Source organism: Buteo buteo, unplaced genomic scaffold (assembly GCF_964188355.1).
Source record: "Buteo buteo unplaced genomic scaffold, bButBut1.hap1.1 HAP1_SCAFFOLD_102, whole genome shotgun sequence".
Classification (NCBI taxonomy): domain Eukaryota; kingdom Metazoa; phylum Chordata; class Aves; order Accipitriformes; family Accipitridae; genus Buteo; species Buteo buteo.
In genome coordinates, this window is record NW_027439266.1 from 32,838 (window position 1) to 54,840 (window position 22,003).

General features: G+C 46.9%; 1 protein-coding gene across 1 annotated transcript; it reads left to right on the forward strand.

Annotated features, from left to right (window-relative positions):
* Positions 1-3,732: 3,732 nt before the first annotated feature.
* LOC142027990 (A-kinase anchor protein 1, mitochondrial-like) lies at positions 3,733-16,494 on the forward strand. The gene is made up of 10 exons (XM_075022137.1): positions 3,733-5,104; positions 7,161-7,294; positions 8,735-8,861; positions 9,407-9,537; positions 11,386-11,563; positions 12,253-12,403; positions 13,038-13,105; positions 14,484-14,557; positions 15,346-15,411; positions 15,553-16,494. The coding sequence occupies exons 1-10, from the start codon at positions 4,465-4,467 to the stop codon at positions 15,610-15,612; spliced, it is 1,629 nt and encodes a 542-aa protein (XP_074878238.1). The 5' UTR covers positions 3,733-4,464; the 3' UTR covers positions 15,613-16,494.
* Positions 16,495-22,003: the final 5,509 nt, after the last annotated feature.

Here is a 22,003-nt window from a genome sequence, read left to right on the forward strand (position 1 = left end):
TGTGGTTTAGATACTGCAGTACCCTATGCCAGTTGGACTTTCAATGGAAAAAGAAAAGCCTTACGCCAAATGTAGATCAAGTAAGTCTATGTCTGTTTCTCTGCAGTAATTTCTCTTATTTTAATCTTAACGGTAGGGCCTCCAGTTCTTTAGGTTTTTGTCAACTCCTTATGTCTCCTATAAGGCAGAGCATGTGCTACTGGTTATTTTTAGCATGGAAAATTTTAAGAGCCCACGTGGTCCCATTTAGTTTTAACTGTGCCAACCTTGTCCAGTTCTCTTTCACCCAGATAGTATTTATTTCCTGAGTGCTGTATCACTAACTATAGGGTTTGTAGGGAGGCATCCCGGCCTTGCTGTTGAAGCTACATTTCCAATTTAGCTGCCTGCTCGTTTGCTCTGTGGTCCTTCAGGACAGCCTTTAATTCCAGCCTGGATTGCCACTGCTTTTGGGGTTTGGAAGTGTAACCTCTCCAGCGCTGGGGCGGAAGGGGAGCGGAGGAGGCAGGGACTGGCAGCAGTGTAGGGTATGTCCCTGCAGAGCACCGGGGCTCAGTCGCTTGGGACTTGTCTCTCTTCTTGTAGAGACTTGAAGCAGCTTGCCCCCAGAACAGACCTCCTTGTGTGTAGAAAGCCCTGAAAATCCGGAGCAAGTGCTTGCTGAAGTCTCCTCTCGAACCTTGAGAGTGAATTATCTGGCTTTTCTCTGAACCTCATGCTGCAAACATTTCTAACCTAATAAGGATGTGTATACTGAAGGGTTGTTTGTCCTGGCTAGGGAAACAAGGTGGCTTAAAACTGCTCTGGGACCCTAATGTGAACAAGTAGAATAAGTTGACTGTCCTTGGCGCTTTTTTTTTTTTTTTTTAAGGTAGGCAAGGGTGTGCGTTCATTCTTGTTCTCATCTCCCTGGTCTTTACCAGGAGCTTTCCATAAATCAAGTCAGGATAGAGATTTGGAGAGCTGACTGACCCCTACTCTCCCCTTGCTGTCTTAATCCCATCCTGACCTACCGTGGGGATTATTTAGCAAGTTGGAAAAGTCTCATGTCCTAGCTGCAGCTCTCTGGCCCTGCCTTGACAGAAGGTGTGACATTTAAACCGGATTCCTGACATGCTAGAAAGAAGTGGAAGTGGCTGGCGGTGCGGGGTGAGCGCATACAGTGTGCGAGCTCCGCGCTATTTTTGGTGCGGGACTGCATGGGGCCCTGCGTGTTGGGAAACGGCACTGGGGCATCCAGCCCTTCGCACTGGTTCTGGCTCTTACGAGCCGATCGTCTCCGGTCCAAAGCCTCCAGAGCTGCTGCGTTTCTCCAGCTGGCTCCTCCTGCCTGGAGAGTGCGAGGACTGTCGGGCCAGGCTCCCTCCAGTTTGGCAGTGTTTAAAGCCATGTGATTTGACAAGTTGCCACGTTCTGTTCTGCTGCTGGCAGGAGAATCGCAGGCTTTCTTCCCCCCATGTGTTTAAATGATCCTATTGCCCCTGCAGTCCTGAACTGGCTGTCAAATTGGCAGCGGAGAGCGGGTTTTGTCGCTCTTAAACGTGTTGGAAAAGGCACGTGGGCTTTAGGAGCTCTCCTGTGGAGGCAATGGAAGAGAAGTATGTGCTGCATCTTACAACCGTTTGGTTGAGCAGGTTAAAAATCAGTCATCTTCTAGGCATCACGTAAAAAGTGACATTGTGACCAGCGTATCGAAATCAGGCCAATGAAGTCTTCCCATCACGTTTACGTTAGGAGATGTTTGTTGGTGTTAGCTGTCCCCTAGCCGACCCGGTGCTTTAGGGTGTCTGCTGGCATCTTGTACAGACCCACCGCCTTTCATCCCTTTCTAGCTGATGGAAGGATGTGGAATTCCCATTTAACACGATCACTGATAGTATAATGCAGCTCTTGCTAAAATTAGTCAAATTAAAAACATGAAATTAAATGAGCTTCACAAGGAGCAGTCAGCTAATCCACCAGTCCCCACTGATCTAAATATCACAGAAGAGTGAAGATCTTTATCTTAAATTATATTAATGTTGAAAATGACTCTTAGAACTGTTTTGTCTGCCAGGCTTTGGGATAGGCCTGGCCCTCTGTGGGGCATCCTGCTACTGCCTTCCTGCGCTGCGGAATTGTGTGGGACTATTGTTTGTACAGTTGGTGCAACTTAATAGGGAATCGGATAATAATAGGGCTGTCTGTTTAATCAGGAAAGCTTGCTCGGAATGGACTTATGTGAGCTACTTTAATTTGAGTTTGTGGTACGCCTGCGAGACAGCTTGTAGGGTGGTTCTGCATTAATTATAACAACTTAAGCAGACAGCAGACGAGCACTCGCAGTGGCTCACAATGTGCCATTGTGCTGGAGAGCATAAATGTGAACCTTTTGTCTTGGGAATGTACAGACTTCACCCTTTCCATTTACCAAGTTCCAAAAACCAAACATCCAAATTATTGCATAGGTTTGTTGGTTTTGGTTTTGGTTTTGGTTTTTTTTTTAAATTCCAAATCTCAGATGTTGCCGTTAACTGAAAGTTCATCCTCAGCAGTGAGCCCTGCTACCTGACTGTGTAAAGCCAGCTGGAAGTAACTTGGATTTAGAAGAAAGCAGCTATGAATGTCCAATTAACACACACTCAAGTTTTCTTTGTAGAACAACGTAAATACCTCTTTTGTGATATACTGGAGATATTACTGGATTTCTTAAGTCATGTCTGCAGCTGACCTTTGATTTGGGATTAAGCAAGAAATTTTCTAGTCCCTGTTTTTGCCAGTCATGTATTTACTTGCCTCGGTCGTTAGGACTCCGTGGTAAACAGTACAGAAGCAAGGCTGGCGTCTGAGCTAGCTTGGATAAAGTTGTGTATTTGCTCTTGTGGCATGGGAGGGTGTGGCTGGAGGAGGTGAGAAATCTGGAGAGAATATTAATTTTTCTGAGGCTTGGATGCTCGGTTTGAGCCTGAGGGAGGCATGTTTTTGTCCCTCGGCTAGAATGTAATCAGCTTGTCGTGAAAATCAAGGCCCTAAAGGAGAGTTGTATTTGGAAGCTGTGGTCAGGAGGCTTGCTCTGATAACAAGTTTTTTTCCGGTTGAGACAGACTAAGCATAGTTGACAGAATGACTTGATTGCCTTGTCTTGTCTCGGAAATATTATGCTTCTAAAGAGGAGCTAGATAATGCTCTTTTCCAGTGCGTGGTTCCCATTTCTAGGACTTTGCTATCTCCTGAAAACAATCTTTATTTTTGTTGCTCATTGGCAAAAACAGGCTCTTGAGGCCTGTTTGGAGAAAAATCTGTCATGTGTAAGCATCACCAGACATGTGATGTTTTGCTTTAATTCCTGCTCAGTGAAAATATAAACTGTAAGTGCTTTGCAGCAAGGCTGTTTTGGGGATGTGGGTAACTGTTTAGCTTTGTGTTCCAGCTGTAGACTTTCCTTAAGGAAAAGGAAAGGCATGTCAGCCCTGCCTCGGATAACCCAGGTGAGGCTTGTAAATGGAGGAGCATGACTGGGACATGAGTCTCGGCGGTGTGCAGGTGGGGAAGGGTGCACACACTTTCTAAGTCAGAGAGACAGCTTTCGACTCTGGAAAGTCAGAGAAGCAGCAGCTGTCAACATAGTAATGTAGAACAAACTTTGGAGCTGGGTTCCTAGGTAGTAGTGTCCCTATCCGGGCTGCTTTTGCTAGATAAATACTGCGGTTGTAAGGGCGCTATAGCAGATTTCCCATCTTCACTGCTGCAAAATCTTGTAGAGGCACTTCTGGTTATTGGGAGGCACTTGCTTGATCAGGCTGTAGCTGTTCTTTGTTTAGGAATTCCTACACTGTGTGTATAAAAGTAAATGGAGTAGCTGCGTGTTGCTGTTTAGCGTCTACTTAACTGCAGACTTCTGTCGTGTGCCCGCTCACCAGCCTCTCGCAGTTGCTGTGGATGAGAACATTTGCAAAGCACTTCACCTTCACTGAGCTATTATGTTTTAGAGAAGTGCGTGTTGTCAACCTATGAAACTCTCAGGAATGTGGTGCTGCCTTTCAAGCAGAGAAGTGGGGAGACCTGCAGCGTGTCAAGTCTGTGTCTCGGAGTGCTGGTGGTACCGCTGTGCTGTGAACCCAGCCTGATGCTGGAGAGACTTGCAGTGCCGGATGCTGTCCTTGTGTGTAGTACTGACCTGCGAAGGTGAGGCAGGAGAAAGAAGGTGAAATTGTTTTACATGTAAAGGTGGGATAAGGTGAAATTGGTGAGCGTAATGGTGAGAAATGTCCAGATATTCCTAGTCTTAGGTCAGGATCTTGTTCTGTGGTCTGTTGGTGGAGCAGAGATGTGAATTTAAGGAGTGGCTAGAAAACGAGTCTGTTCATGCTAATAGAAATACCTCAAGGCATTTATGAAACTTTAGCCTTGCTGTTACCTTTCCTGTGACTATTGTAACATGGCTTTTGTTTCTTCTTCTAGACATAATTGCTAAGGATCTGTAAAATGGCTTCACGTTTCCGCAATATTATCCCATATGCCATACCTGGAGTGCTGGCACTTGTTGGCTGCTGGTGGATCTATTCCCGTAGAAAAAAGCATGCAAGCTATCACGATAAACAAGCAATAGCCACTGAAGAAGAGCAGCAGGAAGAAGCGCCAGAGAATGATTCACCACCCAAAACAGAAGCATGTGTTCCTCGAAGACTGCCTCTCTCGTCAGAAGAGGAATGCCGAGAGAACGAAACCTCGACCTCCCTGCTCTCAGCAGGGTCGACGACGCCCTCTCTTCTGTCTCAAACTCACGAGAGGCTAGATCTCTCACAGGACCTTCCAGACCTGTCAGTAGTGACAACGCAGCCCAGCACCCTTGAGGACGACAGTGAAAAACTAGAAACGACAGGATCTCAAGATGAAAGCGGTGTCCCTGCTTGTGTTTCTCTCCCTCTGATCTCAAAGAGCACAGAGTGTCACGGCAGTGCTGCGCTGAGCCTTGTACAGGATTCAAGCTCTAGTGCAAACCAAGATCAGTGGCCATCAGCATCAGCGACACTGACACGAGAGTCTTTGGGAATCGTGGAGGATGGTCCAGGCTTGAATCATGAGCGTCGCAGGGCAGCAGAGGTGGATGGAGATCGCTCAGGAGGTAAGGGATTTGAAAATGCTCCCATGAAAATGTGGTGAACAAATATTTTATGTGCTGTAACCCTTCTGCTTCAGAACATGTTCAGATAAGTCCTCTTCATCTTTACCTTTGCCAGTAGATGAATATTTAGGCCTCGTGTGCAGGTGGGTATGCATTTGCTCTCAGAATTCCCGTCCCTGTAGGATCCCGTGTTAGCTGGGTGATCTTCAGGGTATACGACGAAAGGTTGAACAGACTGGTCTGCATTCAGCACAAAGCTTATTGTCTAAAGCGAAGCATGTGCTTGAGTAGCCCAGTGAAATGGGCTGTGTCTGGATGTAGGCCAGGCTGTTGAACACCTTGCTGGTTTGAGACCTGCTAATGCAAATGGTTTCTGCTTCAGTTCGGGCAGCCTCTAGTAAGGACTGGGTTCTTATCTGTGTTTGTGGGCTGCTGCTGAAAGGAGGCTGTAAGGCAGGTTTCTGAGGTGCTGTTGGATGAACCAGGGAAGTGCTCTGACGAGCTGTGATAAAATCAGTTGGTTGCAGACCAATTACCCTGAAGCCTTTTTGCTTGGAAGGGTAGGTGCATGCCAAGAAATCCCAACAGGGAGCAATGTTCGTGGAGTTCCCCCATCTGTCTCTGCGTTGCTTTTGCCTTCTAGATCCTGGATGATGTGTGCCTGGCAGAATACAAAGCTGTCTGAGCAAATGTTAACCCGTGTGACCTTGGGGATGGATGTTAAAATCCTTTATAGGACCCTGTGGCGCCAACAGCCCTTAATGACAGGATGTCTTTTGTAATTGCTACAAAGTAGTTGGAACGCTGCTTGTTGTGAGACATGGGGAGTGAGTTTGCCAACAATTAAGGATTAAACCCACAAAACATTTTCACTAGTGAGAGTAACCACAGGAGGAAAATGGTTTTGCCTTGTTGTGAATGCTGGTGCGATGAGAAGGTACAACGGTGTGTTGTGGAGCCTGGTGATGACAAGGGCTGAAAGCTCTGCAGGGAGACAGGTAGGGAGACGGCGTATAGCAGGTAAAGTTGATAATGTGGCTGTGTTGGATAAGAGGTCCTACAGCTGACCTTCGCACCCAGGCTGTGAGACTTAAATCCTCATCCTTGTCTAGCAAGTCTATTGCAAACAGCTGCACTGCTTGCCTTTGACTTTCGAGGCATCTGTGCTGTGTTACTTATTAAGATGTGGCAAATGTGAGGCAGCTGTTGGGCTTATTTTTCTCTTCGGTCTTGTACTGGGTAATCTGAATTCTTGCAAGCAAGTGAGGATCTTCATGTTTCTGCTTGTTAATCTGGAGGAAGGATCAGCCTTGTTCTTGTTCTTGATCTTGTTACACTGACTGTATCTGGGATCTGACCAGGAGGAAGCTGTTTGAGTTTGTCCCCTTCCCAAGTACGAATGTTCCTGGTATCGGCTGATGGTTTGGGAACAAAACGTAGCTCAGCTCTGGCACCTTGTTTCTTCAAGCATATGACAAATCTGGGCAAGAGACAATCCTCTACCACAGCTAGTAGTGGGCACAGCTGGTGCTCAGGTCACCGTGCAACCCTCGTTGGGGCAGGAATGTAATGTCAATGCAAAGAGCAGACGAATAGGTTGCACATCCCTCCCTGCATGCTGAACTCCCTGTGAAAAGCCCTGTTTAAACCATGTGGGGAAAATGCAAAATACCTTGCTGCAGCAGCAGCTCAGTGTTGGTGTTAGCATAGCTCTCGTTCAGCTGGTAACTTTTGACTTAAAGTGTCTTGTCTCTGCTGCTGCATAAGGTGTCACCATGTTTGAAGGACTCCTGCTGAACTCGGGCCTCCTTCTGTTGCATTCCCAGAGGTGTGCAGGTTTTTCTCCAGCAATAAAAGGAAACTTGTAGCAGGCCGCGTGTGATGGGACTTTACCCTTTCTGAAATACCAGAGAACCTGATACAGGATCATCCCAACTGAATGCATAGGAAGAGCTCAATGTCACCTCTCTATGAAATTATATATTTTCATGGCCTTGTGTCTGGTAGCTGGATTGTGTGGGTTGTCTGAATACTGACATGTCTGTATGTCTTGTAGGTTTGGATGTAAATAGCGTGGACTTTGTGGACAGTGGCTGTGCCATGAGGAAGACAGTGAGTCGGCAGAACTCTAAGCTAAGAGGAGAATCCAGCAAGTCCGGCGTCGTTATCTGGGAGATAGAGGTTCCAAAGGTAACCAGCCGTTGGCCTGCTCGCGCATCCTGCCTTGCCCTACATAGCCATCTTCTGGTTCTTCCAGCCTGGTACTGGCTCAGTGCCATCCCAGAGAGATCAACAACAAATCAACGAGGATTTAAGCATTTAGCTCCCGTTAGGACTCAACAGGAACAAAGAGCCAGTACACACCTGTAAACAAGAGGCATGTCAGGGTTATGCCCAGGGTAATGTTGGTTGCTGGACTCATTATTCCCCATTATCTTCCACCCCAATCTGTTAGTCCGATGCTCTGAAAGCATTCAGAAGGCTTTGAGGGTACACAGTTATTAAGGGCAGGTGATTTTTTTTTTTTTTTTTTCCCCTGCTATGTAGGAGGGTTATGTTTCAACTGCCTGTCCAAACCCTTCCTCACAAGCTGAATGCTCGTATGAGCTATTCTGTAGAGCTGCTGTGTCTCTGTCTTTATAGTGAGCTTTCTTTTGCGTTGAGAGAGAGACTGTGTTTTTAGGACTACGTTCATACCTTCTTCCCTGCTTTGTGTATGCAAAATCATCTGTGGCTGTCCTGCACAGCATCGCTCTTGCAGTTCTGCTGCTCAGCAGACCCGAATAATGACAGCCAGTAATGTGAGACAGCAGCTCCCGGCAGGATAAGCATGCTGCCTCGAGTGCTTGGATGCTGTGAGCCCAGGGAAGACGTGTAACGTGCATTTTAATGGACCAGTAAAACACAGGCTAAAGAAGCAGTTCTACAGCAGAAAAATATGTTTCAGTGTTTCATGAAGACAGGCTGTCACTTTTCTTGAAGTAGCCAACTCTACATTGTATAGGATTATCCATACTGACTTGGGCCCAACACTTCTGCTCTGGTACCTGGTCTCTGACAGTAGGTGGTGGCAGGTGCCAGTGAAAGAGTAGAAGTAATAGGGCATGCAAAGACATCTCTTCATCATCCCGCACAGCTGTCCTGGGACTCTGCAGTCTAATGGGCATGATAGCCTGGTTTACTCTCCCATGAATTTGTCTACTCCCTATCTAATCTAATTAGCTTGTTTAAAAATTGCTAAAACTTAGTATTTCATATTTGAATGAAAAAGGCATGTAGCATGCTTTTTTAAAACAAGAAATGGTAGGAGATTGGGAGAGGACGTGACTTCACTTGACTGTAGGAAGACAGTAGCTTTTACCAGGCCTGGTAAAAACCATCGTGTCTTTGTGTCATTCTACAAGATACGAAGACGGATCTATCAAAACAAGCTGTGCTTACTGATCTGTATCTACCTTGACTTGTCATAGACCTGCTGAACTCTGCGCTGGTCCAGCATTCCCTTATACTTATTCTGCCTGGCCCTGTGCTACAGGAACTGGGAATGTGGGTGAAATAAGCCACAGAGAACGGTGTTGTTTGATCTATGTTTCTCTTCCTGACTGTTGCTTTCTTGTTACTTTCATAAAGGAATTAGTTGGCCGCTTGATCGGCAAACAAGGAAAATTTATGAGCTTCTTGAGGCAATCGTCTGGTGCCAAAATTTATGTCTCAACACTACCTTATTTCCGTGACTCCCAAGTCTGTCACATTGAAGGTAAGCGGAATGTCTCTTTATTCATGGTCTAATATGTAGCTTGGGGGCCTTAATTAGATGGGCAAGGAATTTAAACAGATTTAGTGGCTTTGTGAGCCTAGTGCTTTACAAAACTTTTCTAATCGGTGCTGTTACAGTAGAGGTGTATGCCAAGTTGCCTGTGCCTTGGCATTTGAACCCTCTTATTCTAGAGGTGAGAATGCATTTTAACATCTTCGGCTGCTGTAGTTTAACCAACACGTTTTGAAGGATCCCTTCAGGCTTGAAGGAGGAGCTATGGGATGTGTATCAGCAAGTGCGGTCTTGACTGTGAAGGATGTTAGATTAATTGTGGCTGAAAAATATCTGCCAGTGAATTGGGTTCATACTGGAGGCTAACGCTGTTGAAACTGGGGCCTGAGTTGCTCATGTTGGTCTGATATCAGGTTACATGGCCAATCTATTAAAAATTAAATCGTTGATGTAGCGCAGAAGGCACTTCACGGGGTGGGGGTGTCCTCAGCATATCTGTACTACAGACTTTCTGTGGGATTTTTGTCTTCCAGGCTCTTCGCAACAAGTCGAAAAAGTACTGAGCCTGATTGGCAAGAAGTTCAAAGAGCTGTGTCTCACCAACATCTACGCTCTACCTCCACCAACACCACTGACGCTTCATTCCCTCCTTATGACTGCCTGGGTAAGTCCCAGCTTGCTGGCTATGCTGATGTCAGGGTGGAAGGCTGTTGTTGGTCGCTGCTGTCATAGTATGCTACGTCAACGTGGCTGGTTCACAGATGCCCTCAAAACCAGTTGGATTTTGTGTGGCTCTCTGCTGTCCAGCTTATGTAACTGTTACAGATCAGATTTGCCTACCTGCTCTTCCACTGCAGTTTCCATTCTGCCTGAGCTGAGAAATGTAGAATCATAGAATCATTTAGGTTGGAAAAGACCTTTAAGATCATCAAGTCCAACCATTAACCTAACACTGCCAAGTCCACCACTAAACCATGTCCCTAAGCAGCACGTCTACACGTCTTTTAAATACCCCCAGGGATGGTGACTCAACCACTTTCCTGGGCAGCCTGTTCCAATGCTTGACAACCCTTTCAGTGGAGAAATTTTTCCTAATATCCAACCTAAACCTCCCGTGGCACAACTTGGGGCTGTTTCCTCTCATCCTGTCACTTCTTACTTGGGAAAAGAGACCAAGACCCACCTCGGTACAACCTCCTTTGAGGTAGCTGTAGAGAGTGATAAGGTCTCCCCTCAGCCTCCTTTTCTCCAGACTGAAGAACCCCAGTTCCCTCAGCTGCTCCTCATAGGACTTGTGCTCCAGACCCTTCACCAGCTTCGTTGCCCTTCTCTGGACACGCTCCAGCACCTCAGCGTCTTTCTTCTAGTGAGGGGCCCAAAACTGAACACAGTATTCGAGGTGCAGCCTCACCAGTGCTGATCCCTGGGTGGGCGATCCCTGCCCTGCTCCTGCTGGCCACACTATTTCTGATACAGGCCAGGATGCCGTTGGCCACCTTGGCCACCTGGGCACACTGCTGGCTCATATTCAGCCGGCTGTTGACCAACACCCCCGGGTCCTTTTCCACCAGGCAGTTTTCCAGCCACTCTTCCCCAGGCCTGTAGCGCCGCGTGGGGTTGTTGTGACCCAGGTGCAGGACGCGGCACTTGGCCTTGTTGAATTGCATACAACTGGCCTCAGGTCATCCATCCAGCCTGTCCAGATCCCTCTGGAGACCCTTCCTACCCTCGAGCAGATCAACACTCCTGCCCAACTTGGTGTCATCCACAAACTTACTGAGGGTGCACTCGATCCCCTTGTCCAGATCATTGATAAAGATATTAAAGAGAACTGGCCCCAAAACTGAGCTCTGGGGACCACCACTTGTGACTGGCTGCCAACTGGATTTAACTCCATTCACCACCACTCTTTGGGCCTGGCCATCTAGCCAGTTTTTTACCTAGTAAGAGTACGCCCATGCAAGCCATGAGCAGCCAGTTTCTCCAGGAGAATGCTGTGGGAAATGCTGTCAAAGGCTTTACTAAAGTCTAGGTAGACAACATCCACAGCCTTTCTCTCATCTACTAAGTGGGTCACCTTGCTACAGAGGGAGATCAGGTTAGTCAAGCAAGACCTGCGTTTCATAAACCCACGCTGACTGGGCCTGATCACCTGGTTGTCTTGTACCTGCTGTGTGATGGCACTCAAGATGATCTGCTCTGTAACCTTCCCTGGCACCGAGGTCAGACCGACAGGCCTGTAGTTCCCCGGATCCCTTGGGTAAATAAGTCTTCCGACTGCTTCATGCCGATAGTCTTTTTGTATGCAAGGCGGGCCCCGCCTCAAGTCTGATTTCTGTTAGAGCAGCAGGGAGTAACAGTGAGTAGCTTTTGGAAGTGAAATACCGGAGTGCCAGGGCTTTTCCACCCATGGCTGTAAGCCTCAGGAGTTGCTGGTGGAACATGGAGTTGCTGTGAATGAAGCTTGTGTTGCAGTGAACGCTAATGAGAATTTCTTTTCTCCACATGACAGCTCTTCCTCCCAGACGGAGTCTCTGTAGAGGTCGTCGTGGCAAACCAAGTCGATGCAGGGCACATGTTTCTACAGCAGCATACGCACCCCACTTTCCATGGTCTGCGTAGCCTCGACCAGCAGATGTACGCCTGCTATTCTCAACTGGAAATTCCAACCCTGCCAACTCCAGTAGAAGGCATGTAATGTGATTGCTCACAAATTGTTCAGCTGAGAAACTTCTAGGGTCACACGAAAGCCTGATGCCACTGAGTTAGGCTTGGGAAGTTTCCCAGTGGATGAGAATGTGATAGTTCACTTGTCATTTCATATTTTTTTAAGCCGCTGGCAGACTACAGATGCTGCTCTACTCTTCCTTACCCCACTCATCCCTAGAGTACCTCCCCAGCCACTTAGTTGCATGTTGAAATTCAGAATGAGATAAAGTCCATCTCAGGCTATTTCTAATCAACTTGGCATCTGGTGTATTTTTGCTGACAAAGTATGGAACTACTCCCAAATCTTCATAGTGTCACAGTCTGCACGTGGTGTAAAGTGGAGGGTGCATCACATGGAAGGGGGTTACTAGCGCTAACTTTCCTTTTTGGGGACAGACCTCACTGTTAGTGACCGAAGGCTGGAAGGGAACTGTACACCTGGGTAGAACAGCATGGAAGTGGCAGACAGAGACTTGAGAGTAAAACCCACTTCTCCTGCGTCCCAGCTGCAGGCCTTGTCTGGTGGGGGTGTGGGTGGTGGTGAAAGAAGATGTTGGCAGCGTAAGAAATGCTGTTGATTCTCAGTAGATAAGTACTGATGCCTGAAGTGCTAATTTCTGGAAATCCACTTACGCTGAGCCTTTCTCCTCTGTACTCCTGTGTTTTGCAGTTGGCATTATCTGCGCGGCTCCAGGCCTGGATGGGGCATGGTTCCGGGCTCAAGTTATTAGCTACTTCGAAGAGACCGGTGAAGTGGAGCTCAGATACGTGGACTATGGAGGATACGACAAAGTGAAGATTGACACACTCAGACAAATCAGGTCTTTAGCTCCTCTTCTGTGGCCTAAGGCAATATCTGGCTTGAATCTTCATATACCGTTTGAATTGCTTATAGGTTTTTCCACAGCTGAAGCGGAAAACGGTGGAAAGGTTTGGCTCAGCAGCAGCTGTGAATTCCTTGGGAGCACAGCAAGCTCTTGCAAGGCTTTTTCGAAGGGGAGGGGAGAGGAAATTGCAACTTCTGCCACTTCAGCGTGGAAGCTGAGTGAAAGGATGCCTTCAGGAGGCCCTAAATTGTAGTTAATTGATGAGCTAGAAAGAAGATTCAGATTCTCTGTGCCCCAGCCCCATTGGCTGGGAGAGCTGTATTGGATGGGGGTTTTCTTAGACAAGCCCATTAAATACTTGATTGTGCCCCAGAGGTGGGAGAAAAGCAGTACAGCTTCCATTATGGAGGTGGTTTTTGCTTGGAGCCCAATCCAACTTGGCGTGCTAATCAGACTATTTATTGCTGTTGCTTAGATTGCTGGGAGAACAATCTGATTTTTTTTTTTTACTGTCATCAATTTCAAACTGAATTCCTGTAAGGTGACATTGATTAATCAATTGCTCTAAAAGAATACAGGAGAAACTTAAAGCCGTGTTCTTACTCTGATTGATTCTCTTTTCTTTAAGGTCTGATTTTTTATCACTACCTTTCCAAGGAGCAGAAGTTTTACTAGACAACGTGGTGCCACTCCCAGGTAATGGAGCTCTCAAGACATACCGTTGGTGCTCCCCCTGCAGGTTTAAATGGATACCAACTGTGTACAAGCGATGATTCTGTCTAAACCTTTTCCCTCCTATTGCAAGCGCAGCCTCTGATGTGACTAGAGCAAGATTGGAAAAATTGTATTTTATTCTTCTAAATGTGCTAGCATGGCATAACCTGTCAGGCTCCAGGGGAAAGATGATAAATGTTCAGGCTTTTTCCTGGGTGGAGGAGAGAATGAATTACTCTCCTAAACAGCAAGTTGGCAGGACTGGCAGGGTACAGGTGAAGCAGCTGTAACTACTCTGCCTTCTTCTGTCATAGAGTAGCTGTAAACGCAAACTTAGTTTTTAATCTGCTAGATGAATATCTGACATTTTCCTACTAAAATGACTGATGTGTATAATTCTGTGTTCAAAAGACTACCCTCCAAGCACTGGAAGAATGTCAGTCACTACCTAGAAATGCTTTGGTTTGCCCCCCCCCCCCCCTTTTTTTTTTTTCCTTTTTTCTAGTGGTGTTAGAGATGCGTGCTCTAACCAGGAGGTACAGGAGGCTCTGCCAAGACTGTAGATGGATGGCGAGGTTTAAGCTGCTTCTTGCAGAAGTCAGTGTTTTCCATGTTCCCTGAGGTAATCGACCTCCTTCGGGATTTGTAAGGAGTTCACTTGCTGCTGGAGGCGGTCTCAGGGTGGGGAGCACAAAGGAGAAACTTCATTTTGCAGTGATTTGGTAGGAAATAAGCAACTTTCCTCCAAAATGAAAATACTTCTGAAATGTCTGGTCTGCAGTGTAGATTGTAACTGTATTGCCTGGGACACAAGAGTTTCCTGCTGCATTACAGGTGTGGAGTTAGCAACAGTGCCCACGTAAGCTGTGCAGGCTGAGAGACCTGAGCTGCCAAGAGTGCATTTGGCACTGTTCAGGTGCCAGCCGGCCTGTGATACAAATGCTTCGGAGTTCCCGTTCACAGTATTGCACTCTGTGCAGGGTCAGTAATGTCCTGAGGCCCCTGAGCTTAGTTTATTAAGGATCAAAATACTAATGGCAGCTCAAACGTACTGCAGAAGTAGACTTTTCTGTCTTTAAAGCCTCCTAATTCATCAGCCACTTATGTTCACATTAACTGAGCTAGTGGCTTTAGAAAGCACTTCATCCTTTCCCTTCAGCAACACAGCAGGCACAATACTTGTGTGATCTCCAGCTTAATAGACTGGTTTCAGCAAATGCGTACAGCAACAGTAGGTGAGGATTCTCTGGCCTAACTTATGTAGGAGGTCAGGCAAGATTAGCTTAATAGTCCCTTCTGGCCTTTAAAGCCTGTGAAGAATATATCTCATTTGTTTTCTCCTGCTCTTTTCTTTCCCAAGACGAGGATCACTTTTCACCTGAAGCCGACGCCGCTGTTAGTGAGATGACCAAAGGCGCAGTCCTAGTGGCACAGGTACACGAGAGCTGCCTGGAAGTCTGGTTGCCAATTTGACTGCTGCTGTTGTCCTCTCTGCCCCCTCGCATACCGTGCGTGTTAAAATCGAAAACAAAGCCACAGCCTGTAAGCCTGGCTGCTGGGCAGGATTCTCGTCGAGCAATCTCGGGCGCCGAAAACTTCCTTGTGTGGCACCAGGACCACTCAGGACTGCCTGGCTGGGAAGGGATGAGTATTCCCTCTTGTTACTGATGCGGGCAGAGAGGAAGGGCACCTGGATGGATTTACAGAGCACAAAGTGGCCTGTTGTCCAGCGGATCAAATATTCACCTGGGTCTGCGCTGCTTTGCCAGTCTCAACAGTCTTTGCAAGACTGACATCCAGGACTTGGCCTCTGGCTGGCCGGAGGGAGAAGTAAGGGCATCCCAAAGGCTTCTGCATGCAGTGCCTGGTCTCAGCGAAGAGGCACTTGCCTCTTCCGAAGTGCCTCTGACAGTGGCTGTAGCTGTCCACGTAAGGCAGTTGGGACGAGTGGGAAGCCGATAGCGCTTGTGACGCTCAATCTCGCAGCTTCCTTGGGTTTTAGTGCAGTGCTCAAATGCATCACTAATTCTAGCAAGGGCACGGATTTGAGCGACCAGAGCGCACTTGCCAGCAGGGTGTCCCAGCTGCCTGGTGGCAGGAGCTACATTTCCACGAGCCTACGCTGAGTCTGAGGATCTGATATGCAGTGAATGATGCTAGCCTTGCACCCTGCACGGCTCAGACCAGAATTGCTGCACGCTAATGTTCTTCTGTGTTTCCAGGTCACAAATTATGACAGCGCAACAGGTCTGCCACTGATACAGCTGTGGAACTTGACGGGAGATGAGGTGGGTATGTTAACATGCCTATTTTTTCAACACTGATAAGGTATATGATTATGCAGACTTTTTATTGCTGGTTAGGAACTTGCTGATGCTTCTTGCTAGTAGTTTGTTCACCTTTCTACTTTTTTTTTTACCTCCTTTTAGGTGGTGTCGGTAAACAGAAGTCTGGTGGAAAGAGGGTTTGCTCAGTGGCTTAACTACTAGCGACGTCCTAGATGCCTCGACAACGCTTTCTACAGAGAAAAATAAAAGAAGAAATCTTGTTTTGCGCTGTTACAATTTGGTTTGGCAACCTTTCATAAGACAACCTGTTTACACCTATGTGTGGATTTTTGTGGTCCATTGAAACTCATCCTGCTCAACTGTTACCATTTCACTAGAAACATGTACCTCATCTGGGTGAAAGCTGGGGTGTTAAAAGCCATAATGACAGATACTGTAGCTTTAAAGCAAAAAATCCTCCCCGGCCTCTACTTAAAAGTTGAATGGAAAAAACCTTAATACCTGGGGGCTTGCTTGAAGCTAGCAAATGCCCCGAAATGTTAACTGTGGTTGCATTTTTGTTCAAGATGTATAAAGCCCCGTGAACTTAGCGTCTGCTTTTCTTAAAAGCTACAACGGTTGTCCTTTTTTTAACAGGCTCTGCCTATGAAATTAATGAATGTTATTAAGGAATTTAATGTTTAGTTACGGATTTTTCTATATTGTGCCACTAACCTGCACAAATAACATTCATCTTGTGTCTTCCTTATGCCAGGAGGTAGATGAATTGCATTCGTTGCACTTACTGTGGCACATGTCTCACTGCAGTCATGGTTTTTAGGCTTGATACGCTTAAGGAAGAAAGCTTTTCTGTGCAGATGCTTGAAGTGCAGGGTATGTTACCACTACAATTTTTGCTCTGAAATGTCATGTATTTAAAGAAAAGAACTGATTGCCAAGCCCAATTGTAGTTTATATTTTTCTAGCTGTGCAAGTCTGTAAACATATATATAAAAAACCATTGTAATATTTTGTACAAGAAAAACACTGGAAACAAAGGGAACTTTACAGAAACTTTTTCACACCAAAATGTCCTATGTAGGTAGAACTGGTTTGGAGTGCATTAGGGTAGCCAACATACTTGGAGCATCTGAATGTTGGGAGTGTTTCAGCTCTGCTGTATACAGGATTAGTATTCCCTTAGATTGCTGTCTGGCTTGAATTGTGATCACTGCATTCTTTGCTATGTTGCTGTACAGATCTGTTTAAAAAAAAAAAAGTAACAGCTTGGCATTAATATTGCAGTGGTGTTCTCAATTTTTTTGTGTTCCTTTTTAGATTTCTATTACATATTTAAAATTTTGCTCAAGTAATTTAAGCCAACTTAATACTCTTAAACACACGCCCTCTAATGTATATCATTTTAGATATGTATTGAGCTGGGATTTATTGCTGGCAGAGAAGATACTTGCCAGGAAAATGTTGATGTAGTCAGTCCTCAGAAGTTTTTTCTGGTGGGTTCAGGGATGTCCTTACATCCTTTGAGCTAATGTGTTGGTGCATCACATTTGGATAGTTGCCTACAAAAGCATTTGGTCCGATCCCTTCTGATATGGTATGGTTATATCTTTTTTTTTTTGAGTTCTCTACTATTCGGTGCTTATGATTTAATGTTCATGTTTGCAATAACATCCAATGAAACCTAAATTTGGTAACTCAGTTGAGTCTATGAAACATATATCCTTTTGGAATGTTTCTTTCCCTTTCAATTAAAGCTCGAATTTTAAGCCATCTTAATCAAACTGTGATGACTGAGAGCCTTCATTTCCTGACCTCTTGCGATGTAGGGTTGGGAAGGGAGCTCCATGGGCTAAACAGGTCCGATAAGATCCTGATGGCTTTTCAACAGATGTAGAAAGGTCAAGCTTCAAATCTCCTGGGTTTCCTTTTACTTCCAGCTGAAAACTGGGTTTATTTTTATGATGAATTACTTATTAGAAAGCCTTAGTCTGAGCACCGGTACTCAAGGCTGTTGAAACTGTTATATATTTGTGGAATTCATTTACTCTAGACTGGGGTTGTCCCTTTTGCCACACTTGTGTGTTGAAAAGTGAAACTTGGGAGTCTGTTGTGCGGGCTATAAAATCCCCTCTTTAAAATGTTGACCGGTTTCTTGTCCAAGCCAAGCAGTGCAATTTGGTGTCCTAGTGAACAGTTTGTCCTCACCCTGGTGTTGGAGCACCTTGCAACTGGGAAAGTCTACTCTTGCAGTAGAATGTATTCCACTGTGTGGAAAAGAAGCAAAGGCCTGGGCTGGACCGACTATGCTTGGGCTGCACAGAGCAAAGTGTGTTAAACTCAAAAGTACTGCTTTGGTGGTCTGTAGATGTGTACACATGCGCACACAGTTGTTCAGAGTTCCACATACTGGTCTTCCAGATCTCAAGGATTAAAACAAATCCGTTGGGTTCACTGCAGAGTATACGTACAACCCATAGATGCTCTGGCTACAACTTGGTGCTGCTTAGGCAAGTGATATGTGAAGAATAAAACATCGGGGGTTTTGGTGGGGGAGTAGTGGGTCTGGACGTTAGCGCAGTTCGAGAATGTCCATCCTTACTGCTTCTCACCCCAGGAAGAAGGTTTCACTTCACAGGGTTTCTCAGTCCTTGCTAGGCTCCAGTATCCGCTGAGGGATGCCTTTCACCCTCAGGCGTGATCTCCCAGGTAGAAATTTGGTAGCTGGCTTCTTGCACTGTGGGTGGTTAACGTTACTGATAGCCTGAGCACCTGAGTGGGGTGTGTGTGTGGCATGCTGAGCTCTCTGCCACGGTTGCAGGCAGCCTGTCTGGATTTGCTGTTTCAAATTGCCTGCCAGTCGTCTTTCCTCGGACAGAGTTTCTGGCCGAGGGGAGGAAAAAAGCTGCCATGTATCTGTGAAGGAGGTTGTCTGTCCTTCAGCTCTGTAACTTGGGTTCAGCAGCTCCAACAGTGCCTTACTGAGTACCTTCCCTGCTAGGTGAGGTCTCCCCCAATTAAACCAGTTCTCTTGGGCAGGAGCCAACCTCCTGAGGAGGGTTTGCGTTTCAGCCTTAGGGCGGTGTGACCTTGTAGCTCTCTCCTGCCAGTGCCTGGCGTGGTGGACAGGCTGGAGATGAAAGGTCAAGAGAAAATGAAGAGCCCTGCGCTCCGGTGTCAGTCTGATGCAGGTGCAGTGCCCAGAGGAGTTCGCTTGCATGTCTTCTGAATTTGTCTCCCCAGCTTTTTCTTTACTGAGGGAAGCTTTGTCCCCTGGGGCTAGATTCATGCTGGGCCGGAGAACTACAAACTGTCAGTGGTTGTGTGAGGAGGAGAGAACTGTTGCAGCTTTCTCTAGCTGCGACCTGGCCAGAACATGGGAGTATAAAATAATAAAAGCGTGGAAGTGGCTGGGCTGGGGCTTCGCTGGGGTGAGCCGCTTGCAGGGAAGGTGCAGCTCTGCACGGGGTGGGTAACGCCGCAGCCCCCTCCCTCCTGGGAAGATGCTGGTCCCTCACGAGCATGGTACTGTGCAGGTACTGTCTTATCCTTCTCCACCTCACACCAGTGCTCTTCTGACTCATTGTGAACAGACTTTTTTTCTGCTCTGAAGCCTGTCCCGATGCTGGAGTCTCGCTGAACAGGTGAAATGGAGCTGTTGTCATCCCGGTGGGATGTAGGAGCAGGGTGGCTGCAGTCCAGGAGGCTTGCTTACTGAATGTCAAAGTAGAAGAGGAAGAACAAAATTCAGAACGACAGTCCTGAGGTGGTAGCACCATCCCAAGGGAATGCAGATGCTGCAGTTTTAGGGTTTGGAAGCAAATGGGTCTCCCTCAGCTGTATTCCCATATCCCAGAGAGCTTTCCAAGATACAGTCCATAGTCATCAGATTCAAACAAACGCATGTTAGTTTGGAAGTGGTGGGGTTTTTTTCCTCAAGAGCTTAGAGCAGCCCTGGACTATTTAGTCTGCGCGCATGGGGGTGAATGTGTTACTTTATATTGTTCACGACAAAGTTTAACTCATCTCGAAGCTGGTGTTTTCCCTCGCTTTGAGGGGTGTGTCGAAGTCAGGAATCGGCAGTAACTGCTGGCAGCTGGTGTGGGGAGCGCTCCTGTTGTCTGCTCTGTGTCCCTCGCTTTCCTCTGGCTCTGCAGCATGGAAAAACATCCTGTTCCCTATTTGTGTTGTAAGCTGCCTATTTTTTTTTTAAGCTGTAGCAAATAGAACATTGTAGGGTAAGATTAACCAAAATAAGGAGGTGTTGGCAAGTAACAAATAGGCAACCCTTCTTTCTTTAAAATCAAAAGTCTCAGCCTGAACTGATGCATTAATAGCTTCAGGTGTGTGGGGGTTTTTTGTTTGGGTTTTGTTTTTTTGTTTTGGGGTTTTGGTTTTGTTGTTTTTTTCATTATGGACAAGGGTGAATGGCATTGCTGAGGTGGGGGAGTTGGATATGGACTGCTTGGAAAAGAGCAGGGGGAAAAGTACAGGTCAGAAAAGGAACAGGGGAGGTTGAAACAAGGTAGCTGTATTTGCATCTTCCTTTCCGAGATGCAGTGGTGGTGCTTTGTGCCCCATCAGACCTCAGGAACGTAGCTGGGGTGGGCTTTGAAGGGGTCACACTGCTTGTAATATCAGCCACGTCCCCAAAGCAGCTCTATAATTCTTGCCCGCAAACCTGAGATTGAGCATACGTGCATCTGAGCTAAGCCGTCCCGTGGGGTTAGTTTGACTGAAGCCATTCAAAGGGGTTTTCCCCTTTGAAAAGTGGTAATTTTATTACGGGTAAAATGAATGAGGTCTCTGGAGATGCCTAATTTATAACTTCCGCAGGGAAAGCTTCCCGCCGGCCGCGAGGCACGCTCCGGCATTCCCCCGCCGAGCAGCCCCTGGAAGCCCAGACCTCCCCTCTTCGGGCTCTTTCCGAGGATGAGGGGTGCTTCCTACGAGCCTTCCTTGCTTCCCAGCCTCTGCCCCCTCATCGTCCTGCCCTGGGCAGCCCAGCAGGAGCTTCTCCCCGGGGCAAGCGGCACCTTCCTGGCAGACCCTCTCGAGCAGCGGGGCCAGTCCTTAGGCAAAGCCCGGAGATGATTTTCCTTCGGCACGTGGACTCAAAGGCTCCTTAGTGAGGGAGGAGGGGAGGAGCAAAGAGAGTGTTTTTGGAGCAGATGGAGAATAATGGTGCCCCTGTCCGATACTGGCACTTGGAGCACCGGCACGAGGAGCGGTTCGGCCCCTTCCCTCTCACGGCCACATATGCAGCCTGCTCGCCGCGCGGCAGGGAACCTGGCGCTGCAGTTCCATCGTGGAAACTTCATTGGCAGTGGGTTTTCCCGAAAAAAAAACAAACAAAAAGAATCCAATGGAAACTTTATTTTTACTTCCCTTCTACTGTGTGACACAAATCTATCGGGTCCTGTCTCGGTGCTGTCCCTAGGAAGCCCGTGTGTCGGAGGCTGCTGAGCTAGAATTAAAGAACATGTGTCTTGCATTTAGTTTATTGCCTCGGGGCTGTGTTTTGGCTCCAGTCACCTCTGTTTCCTCTCCTCTTCCTTCCCTACCCCCTTCAAAAGAAAAACCAGCCACAATGCAAAGCAAGAGGAAAAAAATCCGGCTGCACTGGGCAACAGCGGGGATGATGGCAGCCGCGGTGAGTGTCAGGGCTTGGGCTTTTTGCCAGGGGAAACGTGAACGGTTCTTGTAGGACAGACGTGCTGGGGCTCTGCTATGTGAGACCGGTCACCGCAGCGATCAGACTGGAGGTCTGCCTGGCCCATACCCACTCTGGCAGTCCAGGTAATTTGGGCAAAAGGTACAAAAGAGGGATCTCCTACAGAGCGGTTTTGCCCCGACACGCTCCTGGTTTCCATCTGTGAGCAGTGCAGGGACTTCTGAGCCAAATGCTGCACGCAGTGTTGCGCTTAATAGACACATATAAACTACCTCTGGTGAATTTGTGTAATGGTGTTTTGAGTCCATTTGTCCTTCTGACCTTCACGACATCCTGTGGCAATATGTCCCACGACTTAATTACGTGTGGGCGAAAAACGTGCTTCCTGTTGCTTTCTAAATTGCCTGAAAGCATCCCTGGCTAATCCATCGTCCTGATACCACGGAAAGGTGAGTAATTCAGAAAGAGATAGCCAGAATGATGGTTTTGGATGAATGAAGGGGACTGGAGGGGAACCCAGCTGAGCCTCTGGTTGTAATTAAGCTGGGAGAAAAAGAAGTTAAATTTCTAGTGGATACAGGAGCAACATTTTTGGTGTTAAATACTTGTAAAGGAGAAATTGGAACAAAACCAGCAAACATAGTAAGAGCCACAGGGAGGGAAGAAAACAGACCATTCCTGCAGCCCCTGGGTTTGAAATTTGGAAATAAAATAATTACACATGAATTCTTGTATGTACCAGAATGCCCGATACCCTTGTTAGGAAGGGATTTGTTATCCAAATTAAATGCACAAATTGTTTTTGAGGATGGAGAACTCTTTTTTAAAAAAATACCTGAGTCAAAACCGGGAGAAATCCTGATGATACAAGAAAAGGTGGAGGAGCAGGAAATTCCACCAGAGGTGGATGCTGCAGTGATC

What these genes read in the sequence shown, in the direction of transcription:
- LOC142027990 (XM_075022137.1), top strand. Translation starts at nt 4,465, where the DNA reads ATGGCTTCACGTTTCCGCAATATTATCCCATATGCCATACCTGGAGTG. An exon ending in GCGCAGTCCTAGTGGCACAG is followed by an intron (nt 14,558 to 15,345) that starts GTACACGAGAGC and finishes CTGTGTTTCCAG; the next exon opens with GTCACAAATTATGACAGCGC. An exon ending in GGAACTTGACGGGAGATGAG is followed by an intron (nt 15,412 to 15,552) that starts GTGGGTATGTTA and finishes ACCTCCTTTTAG; the next exon opens with GTGGTGTCGGTAAACAGAAG.